General features: G+C 46.9%; 1 protein-coding gene across 3 annotated transcripts; it reads left to right on the plus strand.

Moving 5' to 3' along the window:
- Window positions 1-263: 263 nt before the first annotated feature.
- Window positions 264-12,804, plus strand: ccdc92ba (coiled-coil domain containing 92Ba). Of its 3 annotated transcripts, none has more exons than XM_049003608.1 (4): window positions 264-1,107; window positions 2,844-3,007; window positions 5,192-5,239; window positions 7,149-12,804. In XM_049003608.1, exons 2-4 carry the CDS (start codon window positions 2,878-2,880, stop codon window positions 7,775-7,777), a joined length of 807 nt encoding a protein of 268 aa, XP_048859565.1. In that variant the 5' UTR covers window positions 264-1,107; window positions 2,844-2,877; the 3' UTR covers window positions 7,778-12,804. The 3 variants fall into 3 exon arrangements, with proteins under 3 accessions (XP_048859565.1, XP_048859567.1, XP_048859566.1); XM_049003610.1 differs by having other exon boundaries at window positions 264-767; XM_049003609.1 differs by having other exon boundaries at window positions 264-680.
- The last annotated feature ends 431 nt before the right edge of the window (window positions 12,805-13,235 follow it).

Consider the following 13,235-nt stretch of genomic DNA (forward strand, 5'->3'; position numbering starts at 1 on the left):
TGTCTATACCAGAAGTTGCCACCGATAATAAATACACGGAAAATGTGGATTACGAATACAAATGTTTCAGCTGTTTCAGCTTTGGTTAATTTCGAAAACAGCAGTGTTTATGTCACGTTGTATTCTGTTTGCTGTAGTAAGCAGTGCCAACACATTTCCTTCGGGATCCTTGGTGTGGCAATAAAGATGTTATTCTATTCTATTTGCCAGGACTGACGTTTGACGTCGCTGCATCTTCTCTTAGAAATGAGGGTGACCTCTAATTTCGAGTCGTCTTGTCTTTGTGTTAATTTTAGCAGATCTGCTTTCCAAAAGAAGCAAATGCCACAAAATCACACGGCTGGATAATTACACCCGCATATACAGGCGGCACAAATATTATATGCCTATTAAAACGCTCGGTCGATGATGTAATACAGCGTTTCATTTAATCACGCATAAGTTATTTAAAATTGCTCAATTTTAGAAGTGACAGCCATTCATTTATTGAGAGGAGTTGCGTGCGCCATCCGGGCCGCAGGAATTGATCCGGCGAGGCGGCTGATGCAGGCGCGATCGAATAAGGAGACGAGGCGCTTCTGCCAATCGGCTTCACTGCTGCGCCGCGATCATCTGGCGTGTTCCGGTCACGATGCCTTGTTTTCATCGGCCAACTATATCCTTCATTTGCTAACGTAAAGGTGAATGATGCTGCTTGACGGATATGCCTGATTTCTCTCGCTAAGGGCGAGGGAGCGTCTGTATTTACCAGATGGCGACGTTTCGAGGTGATGTTTTAGCGCACGACGCAGAAAGAAATGCGTGCCGACTTGGAAAATACGCTCCGTAACCTCCGCGGATCTTGTGCATCATGTCATATCTATACAGATATGCCTTAGATTTTAATGTATACCCATTTTGCAGCGAATTTCCACTTTTGTACATTAATCTCTTCAACTGGCCATTATCTGTATTTTTCGTCTTAATAAAGAGCTTCCATGCAATTGCTTGGAAGGTTGGGAATTTGAGCGGAAGATTTGTAAAATTAATTGAAACGTTCTCGCGTTGGGATCGAAGGACTTTTCCCTAATATTTTGGAATTTTACTGCCCATCCTCTGATTTTCAAGGTAAGTCCGAAGGGGGAAATAAATCTTACGTGTGCGAAATGTATTTTTAGTACATCAATATCCTATTGGGATGCGCGGGGTTGAATTTGGACTGGGGTTCAGTCTGTGTTTTTAAAATGACGTGTTCGCTGCGCATCTAAGATAAGTCCAGTTCAACTCGTTACCGCAGATGCCGTGGCGTTTATTTAGTTACGGAAAAGCTGCGCCGAAGGGAATAAAAGCCGCATTTATTCTGGTTTGGGCCCTTTTGTAGCGTTATGATTCTGTCTCATCTGCTAAGACGGAAGATTCACTTATTAGAATTAAGCAGCAGGTGCAAAGTTAGTTTTTATTTCCGTGGTCGTATAAACGGGGTAACTGCAGTATAAACCGAACTGTTTGCCCGGCCCTGCAAAATGTAACCGCACAGGATCAATAACCACAAGGCGCCCAAACCAAATACGCCTTGCTGTTCTATTCACTGTAATTATTACTATTATTATCAAAATGGCTACTTGTATCACTATATAAGTACTATATAATCTTTTCTGGAAGAAGGTAACGGCGTGAAGGCGAAGCGTGCCGCCTAACGCCAAACCCTGCTGCACATGGCCGTCGGGCGCCTCTCGGGGGTGTCGGTATGGGCGCGCTGGCTGTGTGTTCAGGTTAACGTAGTTCATTCCGGAGCCGTACATGCTTGTTCACACCTCATGTTATCTGACTAAATTTAACTACCCCGTCGTTGCCCCAACCTGCTGGACCCCATGGGATGAAACTCCGGGAGGGGGCACGTTTGTGTTGATTTTTTTATTCTAGTTGGATTACGGGAACTGGGGGGGGGGGGGGGGGGGGGGGTTATACGACGTTTGTATGCTTGTACATCAGTTAAATTTTTTTTTTTATTGTTTTGCACATCTACTATGCTAAAAAAGAGATACTTTAATAAAACTGTCTAACGCAGTGGCACGTACAGAATACTCCCAAACATGATTCCCAAACGCAGGAAGCCCTCGTTTCCAAATCTGATCATGAGGACAACCCCCATCCCCCCCAATCAAAGGATTTCCCAGTGGAGTAGGGGTGTGGGTGGGGCCTGTGTGTCCTCCTTTGCGATGGACGTGTTGAATTGATTGGAGGAAATAAGTGCCTGTCGGAACTGAGAGCTACTAATGTCTTCGGCTCCTCGGGACGGTACGGCGAATCCATTGCCGTCGTCCATGTTTCCACTTTGCCAACGTTTGCCGTTGGCTCGGGAATCCCTGAGATGCATCGTAGCTCTTCTCGCCAGGTCACGTAGCTGCCGCGTGGTTCTCCAATGCAGCTGTTTCCCTGTTTTTTTTTTTTTGCACAGGAACACAGAGGTTCAGTGGCCAGCTGTGGTGTCTGTGCTCTGCTCGGGGGGTTCAATGTTCTCCCCTTGTTATGGGGGTTTCCTCTCCAGTATGTCACATGTTTGCTCTTATTATAAAAATGAAAATCTCTAACTTAGCTGTACTGAATAGCGTGAATACATCCTGTGGTGCCGTGGTAACCCACCTGGATTGCATCCCTGTCTTATAGCCTGTAATTCCTGAGAGGCTCCCATGTGGGAGGGATGCTACAAGCAGGACCCCCAGGCTGATCACGTAACCCATGTCTAGCATAGAATATTATGGATACCCTGAATATTTGCAGAAATAACATTGGGCAGAGTGGCGCAGTTGCGCGGCTGGGCTAGACACTCGCTGACTCCTCACATTTTCCTCTTTGATGCGCAGACACGGACTGGGTGGGTGTGGCCGTGGGATCGCCATGGATACAGGCTCCCTGGCACGTCAGGTGGAGAGCGTGGAGCGCAGCGTGGCATTCCTGCGGCGGGAGCAGCTACTCCTGCTGCATGGCCTTCACATAGAGATCCTGTCCTTGCAGAAGCGCTGCACAGGTGAGTGTCACATAATCTGTCATGTGACGCCAGCATGCCCCCCCCCCCCCCCCCCCGCCGCCCACATTTCTGATGATTAGTTCTCCTAAAGGGGGCTGTTGAGTGTTTGTGCTGACAGCGATGCCACAGAGACCTTTAGAACATGTATGTTAGCGGAATCCAGACATGTAAACAGACATGGGAATTCTTAGGACAGGTGCTTGGATGGACTGAGCCAAGGCATGCTGCAGAGCGAGGCACCACCAGGTGGAATTAAACACCACAGACTGATCAGAGGTCTGGAGACCCCCATTGCACGCTAATGGAGCCTCCATGGTGCAGCGTAAAACACGACACCCAGCGCATCGCAGGCAAGGGACGGTGCCTCTTCCTCCACGAAGATGGATTCTCCCTGCCTGCCTCTCTCCTTTCTTCGCTCTCCTATGAGGTCACTGCTCCTCTCTCCAGCAGCTCAAAGCTGTGATTGGGAAGGTGGTGCAACACGTACCGGTCTCGCGGCATGCGTATCTGTGAAGACGGAGTGTGAAAGCACCTCGCGGGTCACGCTGATACGGGGGAAGCGAGAGGATGTTAGGCACGGTGTGTAGTGAACGCATTTCAGTGCATCCGGATGGAACAGTCTGGTAGCGCTTGTCTAATTCAGCATCAGATGTCCGTCACTAAACGATATTGAAGTCTCTGCATATTGTTCCTCAGCGGAAGGACTGCTGACTGTGAAGTGCAGGGAGTTAATGACATTAGTGAGTCCGAGAGCAGCGCCCCACTGCGGCACAGCTGGGCTCTGATAGGAGACGATGCCAAGTACTTCTCCCCAGCTCCTGCTGACCTTGTTTGCAAATGAAACGGCGTCACCCAGAGGCATAATACTCTGAACGATCAAATTATAAAAATAAACTGAGTTTGACGAATGCAATGCGCTAATTAATGAAGATGTAGCGATAACACGCCCAGTTTGCCTTTGATCAGAAAGGCCCTTTATTGAGTCTTCTGAGAATGAGGCTGGTGAAGTGGGATTATTATTATTATTATTACACATTTATAAAATCATAAAAATTTTGATGACCGGATTCCTGCAAAATCCACCCAGCATCAATAACTTCCTGGTAGTTAAGGAATCTTGTTCTCTCTCTTGGGAAATTCAGTAAGCATCGTCTCATCCGACTGTCTCTGTCTGCTCCGTGTGGTTGTGCTGAGCTGGCTGGGATGGAGGGGGGTGAATCATTACCCCTCCCCCCCCCTTGGGCTTGGAGTGAAAAAAAATTATCTACACCCTACAGTATGCGAAACATCTGGAGAACATCCATTAAAGCAGCTCGCAAAATAAATCCGGGATGCTTCTGGTCAGCTTGTGCCTCTGAATGTTTAGATGTTTGCCTGTGGATGGTATCGATCCCATTAGGCTTCAAACCTCGACCTTAGTGATGGCAGAAACTGACAGTGCTGGTGTAGGCGAGTGAAAACAAAAAACAACTGTCGGAAAATGACAAGTGCGCTAACTCCGTAAAAGTAAAACAGACGTAAGATTAAACTGTTAAAGATTTAGACGGTAAAACGAAACCTGCAATGGTGCAGAAAGATTAATAGTATGAGTCATAGATGGATCATGACATATTCAGGCACGTCGCGTGACACATGACAACATCGAGGTCTGGTGAGGACCTGCTCACCATCTTGGCTGTTACCCTGCAGCAGAAGGTTTTTACTTCACCACAAGGTAGACATATAAGACGTCCTACTGAAAATGAAAATCTGGTCACCATTTCAGACGGGTCTGCACCTATCCTTGGATTTGCCAGGTTTTACATCCAGTGAAAATGACTTTCACTTAAGTAAAATAGAAGACGTGCATATGCAGGTTAAAGTGATACAGAAACCACAGAAGGAATAGATTCGAGGCCAAATGCAATGTGAGAGTCCGAAGGACGACGGAAGACGGACACTGAGAGACTGGCTGGTGGATAGTTCAGGTCCAGGAAGTAAGTAAAGTCCAGACCAAGATTTTGTTTCAACCAACCAGTTGAGTTTAAAGAATCACAGACGAAGCCTAATCAAGTGGTTGGTTGAATCAAAATCTTTCAGCAGCCAGATTTTGGTGAGGATGAGGGCAATCATGGGGTAAAGAGTTAAGGCACCGAGCTTTTCATGGCCACACAGTGAACACTCTCATCTGACTTTATTCTGCAGAGCTGACCCGGGAGCTGAACGTGAAGCCCCCAGGAAGGACCCAAGCAGGTGGGGCACGTGGACTCTTCCTCCTGCTCTCTCGGCATATTCTCCTCCTCTTCCTCCTGCTCTCTCGGCATATTCTCCTCTCCTCTCTCCTGGGGTCCCACAGTTTCACCTGTAGCAGATCTGCACCCACCACCTCCACCCAAAACCTCTATCTGGACTTCATTTACCCAGAATACCTTTCTCTCATTTCTCTTCTCTCCTCACCTGCTTGGTTATCTGTCGGTTTTTCCACTTTTAGCTGATCATGCTGTGGTTAGAATGTAAGAAACTGGATCTGAGGAGAAGGAAAGAGACCCCAGGCATTTCATTCAGACTAGTGCTGCATAATGTCACATTGCGATTATATGGCGTCTGCATAATAATCAGCAGGGCTTTCGATGACGGGTGTAAACGTTTGGGCGTGTCCTTATGTTTTAATAAATTCGGTGAGCGGAGCGCACTGCATGCGACTGGTTTGGTATATTACCATGGAAGCGATAAGCGGGATGGACAGCTCGGCAACCACGACATCTTTTAAAACGGGAGATGTTGTGGTTAAACAAGGTAAAAAAAGGCGTTGGTGGTACTTTACAGTTTAAAGTTTGACACGTTTTTCAGCATAAGGATACGATGAATTTATCCAGATTACTAATATTTTAGACGCAGTGCTAATCTGGTTATCAAATAGTGGCCGGAAGTAAGCGTCTATTGTACCGAAAAGCTGGCATGTGTCCCGTGTCATCTGCAGCCTGGTGATTGTTGTGCAGGTACCATATAATTGCCAGGTGTTACTGTGCAGCCCTAATTCTGAACTTCAGCATCATCTTCGAAACTCAAGTGCAACACAGCTGTTGAGTCTTTAGGGTTATTAGGAACTATGTAGATGGGGTCATCCATCCGTCCATCAATCCATCCATAATAACCACTTACTGCCAGAAAGTGACGCCCTGAATAGGGTGCCAGTCCATCACGGCCCAATTGAATGAGCGGCAGTGACACAGCTTGGTACCGCAGCTCAGCGGTAATGAGGTAGCACTGCCCCACATGAGCAGAGTGCCGGCTGGGGCAGGGGGTGAGGCCTGTGTTTGAAAGGCTGACCATGTGACCTCAGCGGCTCAGGTAACCCACCCTCCCCATCCGTCCACTGCTATGTTGACTATCGATTCACCACACCCTCCCCCCCCGGATTCACTGTGGGGGTATGGGTCCTGGGTGAGTAAGTGGGGGGCCGTTACATGCCAGAGATGAAGGGGCGGGGGATGGGCTGCTACAGATAGGCTTGACATCATCTGAGAGAGAGGGATAGGCAAGCAGGGAGGTCAAATTACACAGCAGTTTCTATTTTAGCTGCATGACCTCATCAGGGGGAAGGTGGGCGACAGACCGGCTGAGACTGGGCATGGGGGGGGGGGCGAGCTGGTCCAGGAGGAGCCGGAGTAATGGCCCCCCTGAGAGAGGGAGGCAGGAGCACTCAGTGCTATATCGCTTTCAGACTGCAGCCACTGGGAGCTGTTTGCTCGGGGGGCAGGGGGGGGTGAATCTCAGCAGATTGCTGATCATAATCCTGGACTGGCGACACCAGAATGGAGTCAGGAAACCAGAGGTTACATATTGGTGAAATTCCAATCCTGCAGAGCTCCCCAGGCCCTAAGGTGAATGGTGGCCCTAAGGCGCATGGCAGATGGCACGCCCTGTTAGCGGTGCCCCGTGGATTTGGCGATCAAGCACTGGGTCCTTCATGGAGGCGGAGCTTTTTAACTGATCTCCATATGCTTCCTGTCTGCTGCCTCCCTCTGAGACTGGGCAGGCAGCCTGTCTGTCACCTTACTGGGGATACGCGCTCATTTCCTTGCTTCTTTTGTCGTGTACGTGTGAAATATCCAGACAGGCCTTTCCCTCAGTTGACTTCGCTTTCACGTGTGTCCCTCAGAGATCCAGGAGGAGGAGGAGCAGCTGGAGGCCCGGTGTCGGGAGGTGGAGGGCCGGCTCGGCGAGCAGCAGCGCACTCTGGATGACCTGTGCACAGAGTTGAGCCACAAGGGGGCGCTGGTGGGTGCGCTGCGGGCCAGCCTGAAGGAGAAGGAGCGCAGCTTCCTGGAGGAGCTGAAGCGCCGCAGCCACCGGAGCACGGCGCTTGGGGTGGAGCTGCAGAAGCAGACGGAGGTGGCGGCCTACTTGTCCTTCCAGCTGCACGCCGCCCGGCAGAGTCTGCACCAGCAGCAGCTGAAGTTACACCCGCGGGCGGCTGAACGGCCTCCCCCAGCTTCTCCATCTCCCTCCACCAGCACCAGGCCCAAACGACGCCACAGGCTGCCCGCACAAGTGCGGGCAGAGCGGGCACGGGAGTGCGTGCCCCGCGAGAGGGTGACGGGCCCGGCGGAGCCCACGGCCATGCCGGATCCCGCGCTCTTCCTCCACCCCCGCCGCCACAGGTCACGCCAGGGACACAGACAGCGCAGGGAGAAGCAGGGGGGCGAGCAGCCGGAGGACCTGGAGGATCAGGTGACCCGCCCCTCGACCACGGCGTCCTCCACTGCTACAGAAACGGAGGCCGAGTAGCTGTACCGTGACTGTGCCCGTCCCCGTCACGCCCTCACCGCCGTCACGCCCTCACCGCCGTCATCGCCGTCGGGGCCATCATCACCATCGCATCTGTGAATCTGTCGCGGTTAGCTTCCCTAAGCTTGTCACTCAAACGTCAAAACGTGGGATGGAAAAAGAGCATGACCAACAGGAGTTTCACTGCCTTTGCTTCGATTCAGCTTCGATTTTCATTATGTTTTAATAGCTAAATGTATGGCCCTGCCCTCAGGCGCCCTTTTGCTTTCTGATAACCTTTTATGTTTGGGTTCTTTGGACAGCTCCTAATTTTCCTGAGAAATGATGGAAGTCCCACATCTCTTGATGATGGTACTTGCTGCCTGTGGGCCAGGGGCTGTGTGTGTATCCTGTTAGGCAGGTAAGAGGATGCAAAAATCCTGATTACCTGGGTGTACTGTAGCTGCAGTTAATTATGGGAGCTCGTCATAAGATTGAAAATGCAGAACAGTAATCTGTTATAACTGAACTTAACTTCACCATAAAGTTGTAGTAGTAATCATTTTTATTGGGGAGGGAATTTCACACAAAAAAACCCTATAACTGGTTTAGCTAGCTAGTGGGATAGCTATAGATATGGTACATGAGGGGCCCAGATCCATCCATCCATCTATCCATCTTCAGTAAATGCTCACCACCTTTAGATTAAGGCCAACCCTGAGCCTAACCCCGAAAGCACAGGGCACGTGGCAGGGTGCACCCTAGATGGGATGCCAGTCCATTGCAGAACATGGGTCCGGCTGAGCTTCGGTTACACAGGGGACGCCACGTCTGCTTACAGAACTCACACTCGGTTCGTTTGTGAAAAGCTGATGTCTTCACTGCAGCAGCCAGCACTGCAGAGCCATTCTCCCACGTGAATGTGTCTGTATCCTGCCTGGCACAATGATTGGCAACTGATTCAAGATGCCACCCAGTGGACACATCTGGTGTAGCAGCTGCACCCCAGTAGATTATAGGGCTGCTAGTTTTCAAACTGCGGGGTACTTTAGGTGTTTGTTAAGAGGTTTTGCTGTAGAATTTCAGAACTTGTATCATTAATGGGTGAATTAATGTAGTTTGACATATTAAGTCTAATCAATATTATAGGTAAGCTTTTTTAAAACTATTTAAAGCATTGTATCATAGATAATAGTAAGGACTCTTATATGCAGTGCATATTTTATTTAATTAAATGAAAGTAATTTTTACGGGATGTATAATTTGGGAAATCCAAGGATAGGTGCAGACCTGTCTGAAATGGTGACCACACTTTCATTTTCAGTAGGACGTCTTGTATGTCCATCTTGTGGTGAAGCAAAAACCTTCTGCTGCAGGGTAACAGCCGAGATGGTGAGCAAGGCCTCACCAGACCTCGACGTTAAGGTGTCACGCGACGTGCCTGAATATGTCATGATCCATCATTCCCGACTTTTTAATATTATTGTGTAACACTTTCTGCGCCATTGCAAGTTTCAGCTGATAAACATGAAATGACTCTTGATGTTTCTGGAACCTTCCGCTGCGTGTCGCCGCCCCACCAAACTTTACGTAAGGTCGTCGAGTTGTACCTCCGGCATCCCGCTTTGGTTGTCACCGCTCCGAACGAAAAGGAAGGACAGCGGAAGGAAGGGAAGGTCCGACCGATGCTCCCGGCCCAGTGCGTGCCGTACCAGACACGCTGGATGGTACTTGTGGTTTCAGAGGACCTGCTTTGCTGTATCTAACCCTTTCTTAAATTTCCGTTACGCTGCTCTGTTCGGCAGCAGTGGAGTGCTGCTTGCGAGGAAATCCTCCTGTCCTATACTCCACGCTGCATGTTCCCCAAACTGGCCCATGTCTCATTCAACCTCAGAATGCCAGACCTCTGAGTTCTCTAGCGGACTTGTCACCGCGGTGTAACACAATGGATGAAAGGCAGCATCGTCGTCACACTCCCGAAGTCCCCTTGCCCATTGTCATGTTGTTGGCCCCCCCTATCCATTGCACAGATCACAGTTAAACTATGTTTTTAAAAGTCAAAGGCAGCAACGGCTTTCAAGCGATGAGCTACCGAAGAGGTTCAGCCCCTGCTTCCCGACGACGGAGGAACATTTGAGATTATGTCGTTTTATACACAGTTCCCAGTAGGATGGAAAAAGTGCACTTTTATGTAATGAATTACCAGGGGATGTTCAGTCGTTATGCATATATTAAGGCTTTTAACTACAGTGTGGTGATTTCAGTTGTTATCATTTGCCGGCTGTTAGGAAACAGAGCTGCACAGCTGTTGACGATCGGCTCACCGCCTTAGTACGGGAAGGGTTACACTGTAGGCTGTGCCTGTAGATCCAAATCTGATTGATTAGCCTGCATGACAAACCCACGTATTCTGACCAAAGCTGTGGAAACTTCAAACATATTTGTGGTTAAGCGCAAACTGCATACAGTTACTGTATGAGCAAGAAGGAAAACATTACTGAATACAGCTGCAAGTAGCAATAATGGGGCCAGGGACCCTAGCAGGGCAAAAATGCCATGGAAGGGAATTTAGAAAGAGGAAATAGAAGAACATAGAAACATATGAACATAGAACATACTGTACATCATAAGCTAACACACCGAATGAAACATTCAAGAAAAACTGCAACAGATCAGGAAAAAGTATTGGAATGGAATCAGTGAGTAAAAAGATATGTTTTTAAAATTCTGCTTAAAAAAGGGAGATGGAGGATAGGTCCTGGAAGCATTATGGGAGCCAGTTCCAAAGTTTAGGAGCTAAAATGCTGAAGGTCCTGCCACCCATAGAAGATGAGCGCAGGCGAGGCGCCACTAGGAGACCAGCACCTGCAGACCTGAGGGAGGGGGCAGGTGTATAAGGAATAAGGAGCTCTGAGATACTGGGGAGCAAGACCATTTGTGACCTTAAAAGTCATCAGAAAGAGTTTATACAGAGAGCTACAGGTTGCCAATGAAGTTCACGGGGGGTGAAGTTATTCTACTGATAGTGAGAACTCTAGCAGTTGTGTTCGGAGCTCGAAGGTCTGCAATAAACCAGTAAAGGCAATGGGAGGAGGGGGCAGACCTGAGCTTAGTGGGAGTGTAGACAACAGGAGCGTGACACATAACCTGGGTATATTTAGAGAGAATCTCTGTAGGACAGGATAGATCAGTAACACTGGAGAGCGAAGCTTGCAGAGAAGCAGAAATGAGCTACAAATGGGAGACAGGTGTAAATAACTGAGCTACTAAATTGGAAATCATTAGGATCATAGGGATGGCCAGTGACATCTGCTGGTGAAATGGTAACATGATGGGACTGGCAGAGACCAATCCCAACAATTACCAAACATAACCAGCACGTTTATAAGGTTCACCCATCAAAATGTATTAGGAAAATGTGTTTTTGCTTATTGCAGTGCCCCCAACAGCCGATAGACATGAAATTTGGTGCACATCTTTACGAGGTGGCCTTGAGTCGAAATACCAAGATTGGTTTTAAAACATCAAAACACTGCTTAGATATGGTCACACATACGGATACACGGGTTTGCCGCCAAATTCGTTTGAACTGTTATTAGCCAAAACGCATTTTTGCTTATTGCAGCGCCCCCTAATGGTCAAATGACACATTATTTGTTTTGCTTCGTCAGAATAGAGCCCCATACTCCCAAACTTGGTTTTGATATATTAAATTGTTGCTGAGATAAGCCCTCACTACCTCTTTGGTGGCTCTCCAATCAATATTTTTTTCTTATCATCATGATTTGATCAACTTTTGGTCAGAACCCTCTGTAGATGCTTACCAAATTTGGTAGTAAGACAATCAATGCATTAATTTTGGAATATTCAAGATGGTGTAAAATCGAATATGGCAGATTTTAACACCGATGGGTGCATTCGAATCTGGATGACCTAAGGATTCAGGGGGGAAACGATCTCAAAGCTACGACAAACGGTTCAAAAGTTATAAAGAAAAGAAGTACCTTGAAATCTGACCTGATGGTGGCGCTATAGGGATGGATGGATTGACTCCAAATTTGGTGAATGAATAAATTAGACTGTCCAAAATGTGCCAAATTAAAAAAAAATCTACTAATCGATTGTATGGGCTGGCATGGACTCCCATGGCAGAAAGTATAATAATAGTGAAAAGTTCTAAGGAATACAATTGGTGGCTCCCACCGACGGTGCTTTGCCCATAATTGTATTATTACTATAGATGTTTCACCTCTTCTGTATTCTGTCCAGTTAGAGCCACGCTATGTCTAACAATCGCCATCATTTTCCTGGTCCATTGTTCTGTGACGCTACTGAAAGTGTTCGCGGTTCCATTAGATTGTATTCCAGGACCTAAACTTAATTTTTGTACTAAATTTACTTAACTAAAAATGGATGTCGTACACTTCATGAAAACGACTAATTAGGAGCGATGACATCAAAAATCATGACTATTATTTTCAGTGATTAAAAGCACGCTTTCACACAACAGTTTCAATATTAAGTAAGCATCGTTAAAACTCATTGTGTGATTATCATTAAATTTGATAGCTCTTGGTTTAGTAAATGTAATGTTAGGTGTACGGAGTACCAAATGTTTCACATTATCTTGTAAATTTTGTTATTTCTATAAATATCAAGAAACAAATTTAAAAACAAACATTTTTATTCTACGTAACACCGCCATTTCTGTCATAAAAATGCACACTTTAATTTAATGGTGAACAAATGTTTTAATCTTAAAAAGAGGCTGAACCAAACGCAACATCACTGCGTATCTAAAGGACTAACTGTGGACACGGTGTTTCATTTCTTTATGCCTTTTCTAGCAATAACACATAGCATCTCTTCTTGCATACGAGGTATGTTGAAAACAGCTTCAAGTTGCGACCTCTGGAAACTCACAAGCAGCGGTGCATCTTTGGCTGAGATTCCTCTAATTTCTGTCTTAACCGCACATACTGTGGTTGCTTAACAGAGAGCTTACAGCTGTATACTTATTTTAATAAAACTGAGTTGACTAAAGCTTCTCCAACGAGTGGTGTTCATTCCTTACATCCTAGGGTATTCACAGAATAGATTCAGTTGGCGTGGCGGAAAGGCTTTCAAAGTTCATTCATTAAAGTCTTGGATGAGTTGGATGTGTATGCATGTGCGGTGTACGAAATTTTCTAACAGCACACTTTACAACATTTAACTGTCTTTATGCACGGATGGATCGATTGGACAAGCACAAATAAATGAAATAAACGGATCTATGGCAATGCTAGCAATTAGTAGTTTGTTCGTATAATTATTCAGCCGACTTTGCCATTCGATATTTGATTACATTTTTAATAATTACAGTTGATGCACTGAATAATGTCGAAAATAATGAGCAAAGAAATGCGCGATGTTTTTGCATAGTAGTGCAGAAATTGGTGAAACGAAATGGAGAAAAACGCGTTTTCTGAAAATGACA

This window comes from Brienomyrus brachyistius, unplaced genomic scaffold (assembly GCF_023856365.1).
Source record: "Brienomyrus brachyistius isolate T26 unplaced genomic scaffold, BBRACH_0.4 scaffold85, whole genome shotgun sequence".
Classification (NCBI taxonomy): Eukaryota; Metazoa; Chordata; class Actinopteri; order Osteoglossiformes; family Mormyridae; genus Brienomyrus; species Brienomyrus brachyistius.